Raw genomic sequence first — 17,682 nt, 5'->3', positions numbered from 1 at the left:
TACAGGTTTTCAAGCAACATTTATATTTTGTTGGTCTAGTCATTTTATAAAGATATTTAGCAACTTTCTCAACCTCAGTAACACATGCACACAAAACACAGACAGCAGAATCAAAGAACTCAGAGGTCAAGTGTCAGTGTATTTGAACCGTCATCATTCAGCTGTCCAACTCACTGACAGCTCCAGCTTGCATACTGTCTGCAAAGACACAGAGACAGAAGGGGGAGGGGACATGTGGCGTAGTGTCCTTACAGTATAGTACAACATATTTGTGTGTATGCAACTGGATATTACATCTCTCCTCTGCTTGGATTATGATACACATGGGTATGTGGTAGACAAAGTAGCATAATCACCTAATCCGATGCTATTGAAAAAATAGCCTTGCAATTAGTACCACCGTTGTGAAGCTACTAATGGACACTGTAAACAAAAACTAAAAACTATAAGCTTCACAAAGTTGGTATTTATTGCAAGGTTGGTGTACTGGACTTCACACAGCTGTGCATGATAGCACACACTTCCTGAACATTGTATATATGATACATTTTCTATGCAAGACATATTTAGAGTGAGATCACGGAGATAAGGGGAGAGACTTCCATAAGATCACATAAAAGCATAGTCAAGGTGGGCTATGAAAACGATAAAAAGATTAGACAAAAACAATCGATGGATGGCCCAGATCTTGAGCAGAATGCGGCATGGGGAAACATTTTTAAAAAGTCTCTTATCAAGCGGAGGAATGCAGCGCTCCTGGCTCTCTGTCATCCCTCTCTTCCTCGTCCATTTTGCGTCCATGTTTCCGGAAGTATTTGTAGCGCTGGACGTACAGCTTCACGAGGTTGCTGACTTTGACGGGGTTGATTTCTCCAGTGCGGCTGTGGCAGATCTGAAACAATGACACAGTATGATTAGATAGCCTGTTTCAATCCAAGGACATTAGTTTACTTCTTGTGCATGTGCTTTCATTGTAGGAATAAAAAATAAAAAACACTGCTGCTTTATCAGACAGACTGACTTGTTTTTAAGCATACTCCACACAGTAACACTAAATAATTGTGAAGATGTGTATTGAGATACACACTTCTTTAACTAATCAGTTTGCTGAGGCTGACCTTATGCACAGCTTTCCTGAGGATGTCTTTGTATTCGTCCTTGTTGATGTCCTTGCGCTGATAGTAGGGTTTGATGGCAAGCTTCACCTCCTCTACTGCCCGCTCCTGGGTGTGCAGCTTCTTCAGGTACTGGGAAGTTCAGATAACAATACATGTTAAATTAATGATGCAATAACAGTAATAATGTTCCCCAGTTAATGCAAACTCTACACCTGCCCCATTTACCTGTTGTCTTAATAAATTTAGCATAATGTACATTTTCAGTTCTTTGTAACCAGGTGAGGTGATTTTCTGTGTTGTTTTGTGTTCTAGGCCTACTTTATTTGTCTCATGTTTACTTTTACTTCTGAAAACAGTTGCTTCATTACCCCTCCTGTAAAGAATGCATGTTTAAAAACTGCAAGAATATTTCAGTTTTATTCAACTGATTAAGGGAATCAGATTGTAGACTGAAATGTTTTGGGCTGAGAAAGTTGTGGCCACATGGGTTGAAGCTGATAAACTGTCACACAGATCATATAATATTATATAAAGGAGAACAAACTGACCTAATCTGTTCATGAACTTCAGCATTACCTTATCAGGGTCTTTGCTCTCGTTGTCCCAGCCAGAGTCACCAGAGCTCCCAGTCACTCCTGACAGCACCACAGGCATGATGGAGGGCGGCGTCTGCGCACATCCACCTCCTATGGAAGGGTGCAGGAGGGATGGTGGAGTTTTGGTGCAGCCAACCAACGGGAGGGAGCTGTGGAGGATGAACTGGGCTGGGCTCAGACCAGGAGGAGGAGGGAGGGCAGGAGGGGGAGGGATCTGTGAGGAGGAGGAGGAGGCTGAGGAGGGAGGAGCGTGCTGCTGGGACTGGTTCTGATTGGCTTGTGACAGGATCTGCACGAGAGACATGAAGCAAAGTAACGGTTCAGTCAGACCGGATTTCATTTCTATGTGTAACAAGGTGTGCTATCATTTGCTTGCGATCTCAGTCTGACCCATCTCCTTCAAACTGACTGAACTTTGACATAAAAAGTCTGAGGAGAATGATGCACTGCCTACCTGAGCAGCACATGTATGTTGCAGAACGTCTTGTTTTTTATGTAAAAAGAGCAGTCACACAGCCTGTGGGAGTGGCTCATGTGTGACTGCAGTGCCGCATCATCTAGACATTCTGCGAGTCACTTATTTTTTTCCATGATGCGTACAGTTCTCAGCAAAAATAGACAATGAAAATGATGTGTTGATGGTCATGTTGACATCCTACCAACAGGCTTATAGAGTAACAGGACTACATAATACAATTTTAAAATAAAGAACGATACACTACCATGCGCAGTGCACACACGGTTCATTATCACAGTCTCTTTTGAAAAAATGCTTCACTTGGGTGGAAATTTAACCAGTTTTGTCTCTAAAATAATCAATCAATCAATCAACCAACCAACCAATCAATCGGTAAATTGCTGCACATTACAAATGAAGGAACAGCTGGACAAACTAATAAACCTGACAAAGTACAGAAAACACCTAAGAGCTGCAAGGATGAATCTATTATTAATCGACTATCAAATTAATCTGAATGACCCTCATTTTGAGTCATTTTTTAATAAAAAAAAAAGTTATCTTTTGATCTCAGCTTCTTAAATGTGAATATTTTCTGGTTTCTTTACTCTTCTGACAGTAAACTGAATATTTTTGAGTTATGGACAAAACAAGACATTTGAGGACGTCATCTTGAGTCTTAACATTAAAGTTACATTACTTTCATATTGTGATACTACGTTACTGATGTACTTTTGTTACTGCTACATTTTTTAAACTGGTAATTAGTAACTGTATCAGAATACAATTTTTAAGTAACCCTCCCAAGCCTGTCTATCAACACCATGCCACCTTAGAGTTTGAATGGTTATATTTGTAGAATACATGCAACAAAAACTGGGTGAAGGGCATCTGCTCGCCCTCTCTCTCCAGCTCTCTGAATGATCCAACTGTTTCCTGGTTACAGTGATTATCTTCTCTTCACATCTCATCTGCAGATTCAATGTAGAAAGACAGGACTGGCAGCAGCAGCGCTGCAGCAGCAACGCTGTCTGTGTGGGCACCACGAGTGTACGAGCCACAGCAGGTCAGCAAGGTCGCTGTCACACACAGTAGAGGTAGGCAGTGTGGACCGGGCATAGGACAGAGACAGTGAGTCACCACGGTTGTCTCACCTGACTGGTTGCTTGAATGAACTCTTGTGCTTTCGCTCTGCTGGCAATATTGGCCTCCTCCATTTTGAAGAGTAGAGCAGTCACTGAGAGGAAACGATAGATTTCATGAAATATACTTCTAAGGGCTATACATTCAAATAATACACAACAATGCAACATGTAATATGTACATTTTATCAAAATTGTTTTAATTTGAATAGCTGGGATAACTGAACGTGACTTCAAACGGGTTGTATGTGCCTATGCAAATAACTGTGCAATAAACTATAATATAATACTAATTATAGGGGACCCCTTGAGACAACATGTAATATCTGGATTTCCACCATCTGTGATCGTCAGGAAGAATCAACACTACAGACTGCTGTTAGGGATCAAGTGATATTGCACAAAAGTGACAAAAGTACAAAAGTAATTTAATCAATCAATACAGTCACATTATTGTCAAAGTGTTTAAAAAACATGCTGTAGTGCTTTTTCTGAATTCTTAATTCTCAGTCAGACACTGGTTTTAACTCATTTCACTCCACAATTCGCAGTCACTTCAAATCTTGCTTTTATTAGTTAAACCATGTCTTCTTTGATTATATTTAAAATTAAGCTACAGTTATGTGTGATTACAGATGAAAAGTAACTAAGTACAAATACTCTGTTACTGTACTTCAGTAGAAGTTATTTTTCTGACAACTTTTTACTTTTACTTCCTACATTTTAAAACAAATATCTCTACTTTCTACTCCTTAACAACAATGTAAAAACATGTAACAAGATGTAAATGACGTAACAATATGAAAACAGCCTAACAAGATGGAAACAAGCAAAAGACTTGACAATATATAATGTAAGAATACATAACAAGACAAAAATTACGTAAAAGATAAGAGAAAAATGACATAATACAGCAAAACAATGTAACAGTACTTGACAAGACAAAAATAATGCAACAAGACAAATATGACAAAAGACGCAACAAGACACAACAGACATAACAAGATGTGACAAGACAAAAATGATGTAAAAGATGTAACAAGAAGAAAACTACGTAAAAAACGTAAGATAAAAGAGATAACTGGCATAACGAGACAAAAATGACGAAGACGACACAACAAGATGGTACAGACAGGACGTAGACTCGACTGCAATAAAAAGATTAGGTTAGCTTTGCACTCAAACAGCCAGTAGAAATGTTTCACTTTCATACTTAATTTGAGTACATTTTTAAGACTGTACTTTTTTACTTTAACTCAAGTAAAGAAGTTAAATCAGTACTTCTACTTTTATCACAGTCTCTTTATAGACAAGAATCTCTACTTCTACTTGAGTACAGAATGTGTGTACTTTTGTCACCTCTGTGCATGACTGCGTTATGTTACCACAGAGATACTCCTCGATAGTCAACAATATGTTGACTGATGGAGTTCCGGTCACAAGTAAGGTTGGAATCTAGTGTGTCGTGTCTCTAAAAGTTGTTTTTTAAGTTAATAAAAATGGTAGCAGTCTGTAAAATCAGGTGTATTTAACTTAATAGTGTAGGTATTTGTATGCATCTTTAAGGTGTGATTGTTTCGTGATAAAATAGACTCACATGCTAGAACTCCTCCTGTTGTGCAGTCCACCCCAGTCTGCAGACTCCAGGGGAGGGCGGGCGCTGCTGGAGGGGGAGGTGGTGGAGGAGGCTTGCTAGCAGACGAAGAGGACACAGAGGAGGAAGAAGAGGGGTCCGATGAAGACAGAGGCAGCGAGAGGGAAGTGAGACCACAGCCTGCCGAAGAGGATGAGCAGGGAGGAGATTTGGGTGCATCATCTGGAGGAGGCGGCTTGGCAGTGGGTGTGGACAAGGTGATGCCAAGGCCAGCTCCCTGAGGGGTGGACAGGCTGGACGGACTGGATGCTGGGAGTGTGGGGCTGGTCTGAGTTGGGCAGTCCTCAGCAAGGAAAGAAGGGTCTGGAGTCTTACAGCTGCTGTCCACAGTCTGAGAGTCAGGAGAAGACTCTCTGGTGTCTCGCAAAGGAGCGACAGAGGGTGGAGGCGTGTGGGGCGGCGAGGAGGAAGGTGGGAGGACACTGGTAGAGGAGGATGAGGAGGAAGAAGACGACGAAGAGCAGGGTGCAGGACCTGCTTGGCCAGTATGGGGACTGACTGACTTGCTACCATCTCCACCAGCTGACTGAACATCTAAGGAGGCTCCACCCCAGCCCTCGGATGTGGCTTTTGTTTGGCTGTTGTCTCCAGACGTCAACCCTGCAGCTCCACCTTTCTCTCTTGTCTTCTTGGCCAGGCGACGGCGGCGCTTGGTTGCCAGAGATGATGAAGGGGATGAGGCAGAGGAGGAGGTGGATGTGATGGAGCTTGGTTTTGTTTTCTTGGATTTCAGTCCTGCAGGACTTGTTAAGGAGGATGGTGGTGCAGCCAGGCTGCTTCGCTTTCCAATACTAGACAAATCTTTGCTGCGGCTGCCCAGTGACAGTGGCTCTGAGCAAGGTTTGAGGAATGGAGACCTGCTCTCATTGTCCCTGCAGAAGACTACTGCAATTGAGCCTCCCACCACAGAGCCCCCAGAACCTCCCCCTGTACCTCCTGGTCCTAAGAGGTCCATGCCCAGCTTTCCAGAGCCAACTGAAGCCCCGGTAGTGCTGCTCACACCCTCTCGGACCAGCACAGACACTTTGGACTGCAGCTTGCCTTTCCGACTGCCACCACTCTCTTTCTTGGATTTTCCAGATCGACCCAAATCCTTTCGGCTGCTTTTGTCCCGGTCTTTGTCCTTTCCTATCTTCCTAGCTCGCTTTGCTGAGGGCAGGCCAGAGGAGACAGAAGCAGAGCCTGACGTGACTGTGAGTGAGGAGAGGCATTTACTTTTAGTTCTATTGGAAGAGGAGGAGGAGGACTCAGACTGGCCAACTTTCTTTAATGCGCGAGATTTCTTTTTCGGGTGATGTCGTCCAGCCTTAGGTGTAGTTTTAGTTTTGGGGCTGGGGACAGGAGGCTCTGGGGGCAGGGCAGCAGGTGGTGTGTCCTCCAAGGATGGGTAGTCCGAGTCCAAAGCTTCACCATCCAAAGACAAGACGTCAATCTCCAATTTGTCTGAATAGTGGTCTGATTCATAGCTGTGATACCTCGGTGGTGAGAGTGATTGGGATCGGCTGTGACAACTTCCTCGATCCTCCACCTCTCCAGCTGAGTGCCATTTCCTCTTCTTCTTCCTCTTGTGGGGCTTGTCAGACTCCTGTGTGGGCCGACAGGGAGAGGGTGGGGCGAGTCTTGGGGAGCCGGGTACGGTGGTGGTGGTTGTGGTGGTGGTGACTGTGATGGTTCGCTTGATGGCAAAGAGGTCTGACCCATTGAGGTCTTGGATAGATGGCGGGACAACCGGGCGACCATCCCGCCGCCGTTCCCTCTCACGCTGCCTGTCTCTATCTCTATCACCCTCCCTCTTTTCTCTGCTTCTTTTGGACCTCTTTGAAAGGCCATGTTCTCTGCTGCTTGAAAGTTGTCTTCCCTTCCTTTCCCTTTCCTTCTTTTGTGAGCTAGAATCCCGATCTCGGTCATCCCTTCTACGGCTACTGGTACGATTTCGGTCTCTGTCTCTGTCCCTATCTCTCTCTCTTCCTCTGTCTCTATCCCTCTCTCTATCTCTAGTCCTGTCTCTATCTCTAATTCTGTCCCTGTCTTTATCTCTTTCCCTCTCTCTGTGTCTTTCTTCAGATAGGCTTGAAAAGGAGTGTCTAGTGTGGCCCCCTCTTCCTGAAGAGTTACAGGATCGTGAGGCCTCTGGGCTACTGTGACGTCTTTTCTTCATCTTCCGGCTACTGCTCCTGCTGCTCCTCGTTCCTTTAACATCCTTGTGCCCTCGCTCTTTTTCTTTGCTCCTCTCCCTACCTCCCTCCTTGTCCTTCCTTCTCTTTTTTCTTCTCTCCTCCTTCTCCCCAGTCTTTCTATCCTTGCTTTTCTGTCTGTCTCGGTCCTTGGAACTCTTGGAGGACTTGCGGTTCTTACTGCCTTGCTCTACCGGAGGCGTGAGAGGGGAAGAGGGTGCAGAAGCTGGAGGATGGGAGGGAGGAGGCGGTGGCTGAGGAGAGAGTGGGGAGGAAGCAGGAAAGGAGAGGTACCTCTCCTTACGCCTGCTGACCAGCTTCCTTCTCAGATCCTCCACTCCTACAACAGGCTCATCCTCAGGGTCCCTGTCCACCTCCCAGCTGCCCTCTGTACGCACAGACACAAATCCGTCCCCGTCCAGCACCCGGAGGATTCGCTCTGGCTTGGAACCAAAGAAAGAGACGCTGGGAGAATTAAGAGGGAGGATTTCTCCTGCTGGTCTCTTATTGCTTCCATCTCTGTCAGCAGCACCAACGATCTCGCCCTCCTCTATCTCAGAGTGATCAGAGTCAGCACTATCCCTCTGCTCTACAGCTTTGGTGGTACTACAGTCCACTCTCCTCCTCAGAGGGAGCTGGGTGGCTGGACAGGGGCTGGGCAGGTCAGTCAAAGTGTCAGTGGAATCAGGAGGTTCTTCCTCTTTCTCCTCCTCATCTCCCTGCTCAGCGTTTCTCTTCACAGCCCTCACTTTGCCACTCCTGTCGTCAGCATCTGATGCTGGAGAACCAGTGGGGTCAAAGGGGTCATATTTTTCCCCTTCCCCCTCTTCCCCTTTCGCTCCCTCAGTTGGATGAAAAGGATCATACATCTCTCTTTCCCTTCCCTCTTCTTCACAATCAAGACTTGGATGCACTGAAGTGTCTGGCAAGGAAACTGATGAGGTGGTGTTGGATGTAGGTGTGGAGAGAGACTGCGCTGCCAGAGAGGCAGAAGTGGAGGACACCCTAGCCACCTCTGTCCCCTGGGTCTGTCCTTTTACATGGTTCTGATAGTTGGCACAGACAGAGGAGGATGTCGACAACGGTGAAGATGGCTCCGACGAGGGAGATGACACAGACAAAGAGGGTGAGCAGGGAGGAGGGCTCCTGGCGATCTCTCTAACACCACTTGGGGAAGAGGAGGCAGCAGGCCTCCTTTTGAAGCCTGATGCTGGAGTCAAGTCCATGGGCCAGGAAAACTGGTGATGCAGATGTCAGACAGTGGGACCTGGAGGTTGGTAGCGACTGGCAAGGCCACACTGGAAAAATGGAATCCAGGAATAAATCTAGGAGAAAGAGCAGGATACATGCATTCTTTATGAGCAAGAATGGTTTTGCAAGGACATAAGATGGTAAATTTAGCAAGATTAAGCAACAAAATCCATATTATCATTCTTCTGCTCTTTGTCAGAGAGCACCTACTAATCATGAAATGAGTTGCCCACATTTATCACACCATCTTATGGATGTCCATGTACCCTATACACAACCTATAGGTCTGTTAAAGTGATTGCACCAAATTTCACTACTGCAACTTTCCTCTTCAGATTTCTGTTAGTCTGAATGAGGAATACAGAGCCTGACTGAGACTTGCAGTGTTTTTTTTATAATGAAGTTTTATGTTTGGGTTTTTATGGTTGAAATATCATATTCAAATGTATTTCAGATATGACTGTGATCCATGATGTTATCTAGGGATACATTATTTTCATAGTCAATTAACTAGTCGATGAGTCGATAGTCAGAAAGTGGTGAAAAATGTCAGTGTTCCCCAAAACCTAAGATGACATACTCAAACATCTTGGTTAGCACACAACCCAAAGATATTCAGTTTACTGTCAGAGAGGAGTACAAAAACCCCCAGAAAATTTTCACATTTAAGATGCTGAAATCAAAGAGTTTAGAAAATCAATTCATCAATTATCAAAATAGCTGGCAATTATTTAAAAATGTGGTTATAATGGATTTATCAATTAGTTGTTGCAGCTCTACTTGTCAGTACATATCTTAGTGACAAACAATTGTTAAGTAAATCTTATTTCTATCTGAATATGTTTCACATAACTATTGTGCTGCTAGAATAAAAAAAAAACAGACTTACAAAAAGACATTTGCAACCACACTATCGATATCGGATAATGTTGGAGTCAGCGACCCAGTTTGAAAAGAAAAGGTGTAGATAGTGTGGCTGAGAATGTTTACAAAGGACCTGTGTATATATAGGGTTTTTTTTAAACTTGGCAGGGGGATGGGTTTGACTCTATGACAACAATATGTAGAAAATTCCTATGACAGCTGTTATTATAGCCTTGTGTCACTCCTTTTGTTTTTATTATCTATTTGTATCAATTGTAGGTGCTTACTCTCATACAGCCCTTTTTCATACATATGTGCTGGCCTGGTTTGAAGGTGTGCCACCTGCTGAGTGGCTACAATTCCCTGGTTAACCACATTTCATTTCCGATAAATTCTTCACAATAAAAGTCCCTGATATTGTTATCTAAAAGCTTATGAAGAAGCAAAATCAGGAAATGTTTGGTTTTCATCAACAGTAACTTAACACGACTCCTGTCCAGCTAAAAGCAACATTAAATGGTAAATTAAGGCAAATTCCTAAATATACATAAAAGAAAAATTAGACTGCAAACCATTATATTGTAGAAAAGACAGACATCTCTATGGCCGATAACTGCAAGTCACACCAAAACTATCTAGATGGATAAATGGCATTACAGGTCATTTAATTCCTAGCTGGCAAAGGGATGATTTTATGACGTTATTATTACTTTACTTATTATTATTTTTTTGTGCTATGATATTCTTTTTTGTTTGTGTGCTTGTCTTGTAGAGCTGAAATCAATAATAATAATAATAATAATAATAATAATAATAATAATAGTGGTAGTAGTAGTAGAAGTATAGTTTTTATTTATTAATTTTACTGATTATTGTCATGATTGGTTGATCAACTGTTCAGTCTATCAAATGCAAACAATTTCCTTGAGTGTAAGGTGATGTCTTTGATTTGCTTCTTTTGTCCAGGTTCGAGTCTGAAGCTCACTCTTCAACCTCTCCTCATTTGTTATCATAGATGACAAGGAAGGGCAGCAAATTCTTATACTTAAGAAGCTGAAGCTAGCAGATGCTTGACATGTCTATTTGGAAAAGTTTTGATTGATCAGTTGTCAGGTGGTTGGTGATTGATCTTTTCCGAATCAACTGTTCGATTAAGTAAGTAACACTGGCACCTCCACTGCTGTGGTTCACCATGCCAGGGTCCGAGGGTGGGGTGCGGTGGGGTAAAGGAAACGAAAGTAACTGGGGGGGGGGGGGACGAAGACACTATTATGTTACATTTTGTCCTGCCTTGCATCGTGTCACATTTGTGACTGTGTTGTTGTCTCTCTCACTACATAAACCATAAATAACTGATCAAAACAAAAAGCACAACAGGTAAGAGAAAAAAATGTCTTGATTTTGGGGTGAACTGTCCCTTTAAGTATCTACAACTCTTTGTTTGTCTATGTTGCTGTTCTGCCAATGACTGGTCATTTTCTGTGCTATTTATTGACTATTTTTTCTGACTCTTGCTGATGGGATGATGCTCGTTTTGTGTTGGTGTGAGACTGAGCTGTCGGTTATTTGGGCTCACTGCTAGCCAATGTTAGCCTCACATCAGCGTTGATGTAACGCCGCCGGCTCTCTAACTGAGTATCTCTATGGCTAATGGTTGCTAAGACGTCACTTGGAGTATTTCATCCCGGTTTTGTCACTATTCATGAACTGCACTCGTTTTATTAAAAGACGGACCCCCTCTGTAAAGATGTGTCGGCAGCAGGCAACTGGCTAGCTAGCTAATTTAGCTTACAGTAGCTCGCTAGCTAGCTGTTGGCTAAAGGCAGCAGCAGTATATGTAGGCTGATGAGTTACCTTCAGTCCGCTGATGTGCACTCTCACGTCAAAGCCTCCGTTTTTCATTTACTGCTTTCTGTTTTTACCGCATTAAAGCAAACGTTAAAATAGACCATCGACTGCTTTTTGCCATTTTAAAACCGCAACAGCAGTCCCTTTCCATCAATCGCCGCCATCTTCCTTCCCCTGAAACCGGACGACAAAGGATGATGGGAAACATAGTTTTGTGCGCAGTCATCACTGGTCCGTGTCTTCCACTGATTTCTCAGATTGGTTTGTTTTCCAGCCCGATAATTACCCACAATCCGCCCCAAATGATGATATTATCTATGATACACAGGGAAAGAAAAGAAAGGGTAAAGGGACAACTCAAATCACAAAATAATTTAGGAATTTATGAATATATACCGTCAATTTAATGTATTTTTTTTAAAAAAAGACAGTTGGGCAGAAAACCACCCAATCTGGCAACACTGATCAGGGGTTTTCAAAGTCTGAGACTATGGCCCCTACCTCAGACAAAGCTTGGAAAAAGAGATTTCGAAGAGATTTAGATTATTTGCTTAGTTTCTCTCAGTTCCTGGTTGTGTATGGGATCATGATTAGTTTATTTGCTCCCATAGACACTCAACAGTTGAGCCAAGATAGTCAAATATTTAGTTTGACATAACGTCAGACTACACCAAATACATGAAAAAGGTCTGTCCAAAGTAGAGTGACCAGGTGTCCCACTTTGTGTGGAACAGCACAGCATTTTAATCCCCTGTCTCAGGTCTGGGGTTGCCGCCTGTCTTGTAAAATATAGGATTGTCTAAATACTAAAGCTAAAAGTACTCATGTAGATTGATATGCATTATATTACCAATAATAGTCTTTTTTCACAGCAGACACTTTGGCATGAACTAGTCATGTAAACACAGGTGTCATCAGTGACACTAATTAAGGTCCCGTTCCATTCAGGTCAAACAGGGTCAGAGCACTGCTATGCTGGCTCACTGGAAAGGCTCTGCTACACTAAATGGAACAGGACGTTAGTTAGAATCATCGGTAACACCTGTCCTTATTACTCCTATTTTATATCATGATAACTGCAGTGAAAAAGGTTGATGTATTAATGTGTTCATCACTGTATGTTGCAGCTGGTAAAGGTGTAGCTCATTTTAAATTTGTATTATATACTGCTGGGTAGCTTAGTCAGTAGTTGATTTCTATTTTGTATTAATCATCTAAATCTGCAAAGTAAAAGAAGTAGAAAATAAGCTTTAAATACATAAGCAAAGTACATCAAATTTGTATTTAACTCTGTAAAGCCTGAGATATGAAATAATTGGCTAAAAAATCTTTTTTTTTTTTTTTTTTTTATTGAGTGTTTATGGGACCTTTTGAAAACATCTACATGAAATTGCATAACGTTTACATGTATGATATTTTTTGGTATCATATTTGATACTATGGAAATTCACTGACCACAATAGTTTTTATTTTAGTAGTAATAATAACAAATATTGTTCACTGACTTGGAAGAATTGGCACACTTCAATTAGTCTGGTTCTTCTTTTTTCAAACAGGAAACTTTATTTCACATTTTGTTCAGAAAACAGATTGGTCAGTGTAAACTGAATTGTTCAATTTAAGATACAATTATGACAGCCCAGGGATTGTTTTACAGAAAATCAATGAAAAAGACAGTTATTAAGTGCTCACTTGCTCAAAACCGTTTGCAACACAGGTGATTATAGTGACAGCAGGTTGCATGTATAAAAAACTTATCTTAAGTTGACATTTCATTCTTGAATTAGTTTGTTTTGTTTTAGAGAGTATTTGTGGTGGAATAATGCAGATTGTATCATGAAATTCAACAGAATAATGACAAATAATCTTATGTACCAGCTGTATCATTTTTGATACACATTTTCAACATGATTTTACTGTAAAATAAGGTACAAAATATTTAATAATTACAGGCTGTTTCACTTAAGTAAATATTCACAGTGAAATATTAGTACCAACAACAACGTGAAACTCATTATATGAAGGCAGCCATGTTGGATTTTGCTGCTGCCTGCAGTGCACTGATGATCCTCCAGAGGGCAGAAGACAAGCCCTTATATTGATACAACAGGTTTGTCAGGAATCTCTCTTACTGACGTTGTAATTTAAATCTCACTTACTCAGGTGTAACTTCATTTCATGCCGTGCAATATTTCACTCAGGTGAAATTTCATTTCAGTACAACACCAATATTTCAATCAGTTGTATCATCATTCCACTGTGGAATATCAATATTCACTTTGTGCAACTATGTAAATTTAACTGCTGAGTCTGTTTATTGTTTATATTGTTCCCATTTTTATATTTGCTCTTGTTTAAATTGTCCATATTTTTATAGTTTCTCCTTTTTAAATTGTTCATTTTTTAAATATAGTTTCTTCTTGTTTAGTTATTATTTGTTGATGCTTCCTCTATTTTTTTCTATCAACTTTGCAGCTGTTACACTGCAAATATCCTGATTGTGGGACCAATAAAGGACTGTCTGAGCTTAAAGATCTCTCCTGCGATGTGGAGGAAGTGAGCCAAAACAAAAAACAAGACCTGCTAATTTGTCATATCTAGTTAAGTGAATTCAATATACATTTTCAATATGAATTGAATATGAATTCAATATATCATTTACCCTGGTGGGTCAACATTTCTATTTTTTTAAAACACAACTTTATATTAATTTATTGCAATAGAAGTGTTAACAAAACATAAGATTGTTTTTCAACACAAATTGTTTATTTAAAAACTTGATTGACACAAACCAGGTTGTGCGCATATAAAACATCAAATATTCATAAATATGTCACAAGTATACTTTATTCAATCTGAAGATTGCGCTAAAACACAACCAAAGCTTTTCTCACTAATTTGTACACAGTCAACAAACAAAAGCAGAAGTTTTACAGCGAAGACATCATGTTGCCGAAGAAGTTTGGCAGAAGCTACTGTCAGCTTTTTAACAGGGCAGGGAGTCTTTATTTGGCCCAAACATCCCTCAGTTACATCATACAGCCTGTGGATATACACAGGTCCTACCATCCAGTAATTCCATCACCCTCACACCAACCAACCAGTCTGACCAGCAGTGACACAAGGAGTCTTGAAGGAGACATTCTGTTCTGTCCCCGCCCCGAAGAGAAAAGATGGCGATGAAATCACACACAGTACCTGACACCATCTGTGCACACTGTCAAATTACTACTAAAACTTTGTTTTTTCAATGAATGCAACTTCAGCTAACCTACTAATTAATCTAAAAATGCTGGCATTTTGCAGAATTCTCCACTCACAGAAGTTTTTTTCCCATTTGGTTCTTATCTTCTGTAAAAAAAAAAATAAAAAAAATAATCCACTCAAGTTCCAGAAAAAAGAAGGGATGAAAAGAAAAACATTCACCTCGTGCGATACTGATGATGACTGAACAAATCCGACAGCATTGGAAAATTCATTCCACTTTGAATAAATATAATAAAATTTCTTCGGAGCTCCTGAAGTTATATGCACAAAAGAAATACCACAAAGCTGGAGAACCTCACACAAGATTGTGGGCTAAAATCCCAATTTTACAAAATAAAACATATTGGAATAAAACAACCCTTAAAATATGTAACCGGAAAAAAAAAGAGAGAAAAAGAAAGAAAAATATGGACTGGATGGGTGAAATTAGGAATTAATTATATTGGGGTATATAGTGAAATTTGGAAGTACATGCAGCGACAGAGTTGTATTTTAGTACAAGTGTGACAACTGCAGGTTTAGATCCAGATGTGAAATACAGGACAGACTGGAACAGGAAGAAGGAAGGAACAGCTGGACAAACTAAAAAAACTAACAATGAACAGAAAACACTTAGTGCTGCAATGATTAATCCATTATTAATTAACTATTAAATTAACCTTCATCTATTCTGATAGTCAATTAATAACCTTGAGTCATTTTTAACAAAAATGTCCAGATTCTAAACTTCTAATGTGTGAATATTTTCCAGTTTCTTTACTCCTCTGACAGTAAACGGAATAGTTTTGACTTAAACAAACAAAACAAGACATTGAGGACGTCATCTCGAGCTTTGATCAACAGTTTTCACCATTTTCGGACATTTCATGGACCAAACAACTAATCAATTAATTGAGAAAATCATCAACTGATAAACTGATGATGAAAACTATCATTAGTTGCAGCCCTATAAACACTTTATTCAGCTGAACAGTTTCACCACATTTGATTGAGGCTTTAGATATTATTGAGGTAAGTCACCTTATATACATACATATATACTCACTCACACATACATTTATATATGTGTGTGTATGTAAAAAAAAGTAAAAAAAAAAAAATAGGAAAAAAGAAAATTACAAAAAAGAAAGACACAATGTGCACTTGTGGGGTGTGTGGAGAGGGCAGGGGCTAAATGCATATTCATGAATCAGGATCATTCAGGTATTTGCACGTATTTTGCAAAAAAAAAAAAAAAAAAAAAAAAATCAACGTCTTCTATTTGAATATACTGTGTGCTAAACTTTTCTGTGGGATTTCTTCCTGCATGTATTTTCAGGAGCTCCATATATTCAGTGGCTTATCAAAACTCCCATTCAATTGAATATCTCTTTATTCACTAAAAAATATCATATTAACTCACTAACACAGATACAGCAATGCAAAGAAATAGAACAATGCATGTCAGTTTGTAATAATGCTGTCAGAGCTGAAGGAGACTTTGATACCATGACATTTTTTTAACTTGCTGGCATGCATCCATTTGTTGTGTGAAGCATGAATTATTAACTTTAAACAAGTCAAAGATATGTTACATGTACATTTTATATTTTAGATCAACTCTAATGAGGTCATAAGTACAAAGTGGTCGTTATGATGTTTTGTGGTTCATTTTTTGAAACCATGTTTTGTTCTACTGCAGCCATCCAAGGGTTCATACCAAGACGGAGGATTAGCAAAGAATAGAACTGAGTTTAACCTGAAAGTCTAGAAGTTTCCTTTTAAGACTCTAAAACATGTGACGCTGCAGTCATTGGAACAGCAATGTGTTGTTTTACAAAATCACAATACTTCAACTCCACAGCAGTTATTACAGAGTAAAGCCTCTAACCAAAAAACAAAAGCAGCAACTTGCATGAATACATCAATTTAAAGCTGAAAAAACACAAAGACACAATAAATAAACAATCAGTGCTGCATGAAAAGTAACAGTCAAGTCAACAATCGATCCCACAGATTCTGTGAGTTTGTGCGTTGGTAGATTTGTATGTGTTGATGTTCAGTTTAACAGACCACAACTGCCTGGGACTCTGGCATCACCAGCGTACCTCCTTCTGACCAATCAGCAGGCATACCTGCTGTTGCCATTAACACCTATATGTCTTCTTAATGATGCTCTGAAAGAAAAATGGTAAACAGCAAACACTCATGTTTCAGAAGAATCACTCCTGATTAACTTACATCCAGCTCAACACAGGGAACCTCTATCAGCTAGCTTTGCTAGCTACAAGGTCAGAACCAAAGACTATAAATAAAGATGGACACCATGCCTCCTCCTCCTCCCACTGTACAAAAGTGAAGCCAACATATCCTGATACAAGCACTGGTGGTGACAAGTGGAGCCAGAGTCTGTGAGGTAAGGATCAGGGTTGGAGCTGCAGTATTGAGGTCCCACCCAAATACCCAACTGACTCAATGGTGAGCAGAGCTCAGGTGTCAATCATGATGTGAAACCCCCCTTTCATAGCATCACATAACTAATTATAAAAGCAAACTGATGAGAAAAATGAACATCAGCATGATAAGAACTACCCAAAATGACAGAAACCACATTTGAGAATCATTTATTTTTTGTGTATGTCCCATCTGCTAACTGTGCAGGAGGCGGGGTTTATGATCTATACTGCAGCCTGCCACCAGGGGGCCATCCAGATGTTTTGGCTTCACTTCTAGGGAGTTGACATGTTGTCTATCATTACATACAGTCAACACTGAAAACATCAGTTGTGTCCCAGCTCCATCCTGTTCACTCATTCTTAGAATAAGAATATATATAAAAAAAGAATATACAATGATACCACTCTCATCTTTTAGATTGAGTCAAGGATGCAGATTGTATCAGTCTGTGTTAGTATAAACCTGTAACATACAGTATGCTGATTTCTTAAATGCTAACTGTAAAGATACTACAAAAATGAGTATATAGTAGGGATGTCACAATACCAGAAATTTAGTGGTTGATACCAATACTGGTGAATTTCTGTGATTCTTGAGCTTGACCTAATTTCATACAGCAGAAAAAAACAAAAAAACAAAACAAGGATAAAAATCAGCCATTGTTGTTTTCCTTTGCCACCTGAAATAAAAACTTTTCTGAGCTTCTAGGACAAAAGACTGAGGGGGAGATTTACTGAGGCTGCCACAAATCAGGAGTCAGGAGAGCATGTTGTCATGTCAGTTGCTTTTTCTCTGTCATTCTTGCCCTCTTTCTCCCTTCATATTTTAACAGTTAATTTTAACATAATAGTAGATCACATCTGTAGGTCTATGAT

General features: G+C 40.4%; 1 protein-coding gene across 1 annotated transcript; it reads right to left on the bottom strand.

The window, feature by feature from the left end:
• Positions 1-11,305, bottom strand: scaf1 (SR-related CTD-associated factor 1). The gene is made up of 6 exons (XM_084743913.1): positions 11,111-11,305; positions 4,911-8,466; positions 3,326-3,408; positions 1,695-2,003; positions 1,119-1,247; positions 1-892 (listed from the first exon to the last, which is right to left on the bottom strand). The coding sequence occupies exons 2-6, from the start codon at positions 8,365-8,367 to the stop codon at positions 734-736; spliced, it is 4,137 nt and encodes a 1,378-aa protein (XP_084600039.1). The 5' UTR covers positions 8,368-8,466; positions 11,111-11,305; the 3' UTR covers positions 1-733.
• Between the last annotated feature and the right edge of the window lie 6,377 nt (positions 11,306-17,682).

Source organism: Lutjanus erythropterus, chromosome 19 (assembly GCF_056507025.1).
Source record: "Lutjanus erythropterus isolate fLutEry1 chromosome 19, fLutEry1.hap2, whole genome shotgun sequence".
Lineage (NCBI taxonomy): Eukaryota > Metazoa > Chordata > Actinopteri > Lutjaniformes > Lutjanidae > Lutjanus > Lutjanus erythropterus.
Note: the sequence above shows the minus strand (reverse complement) of the source record. Positions and strands in the feature narration are given on the sequence as shown.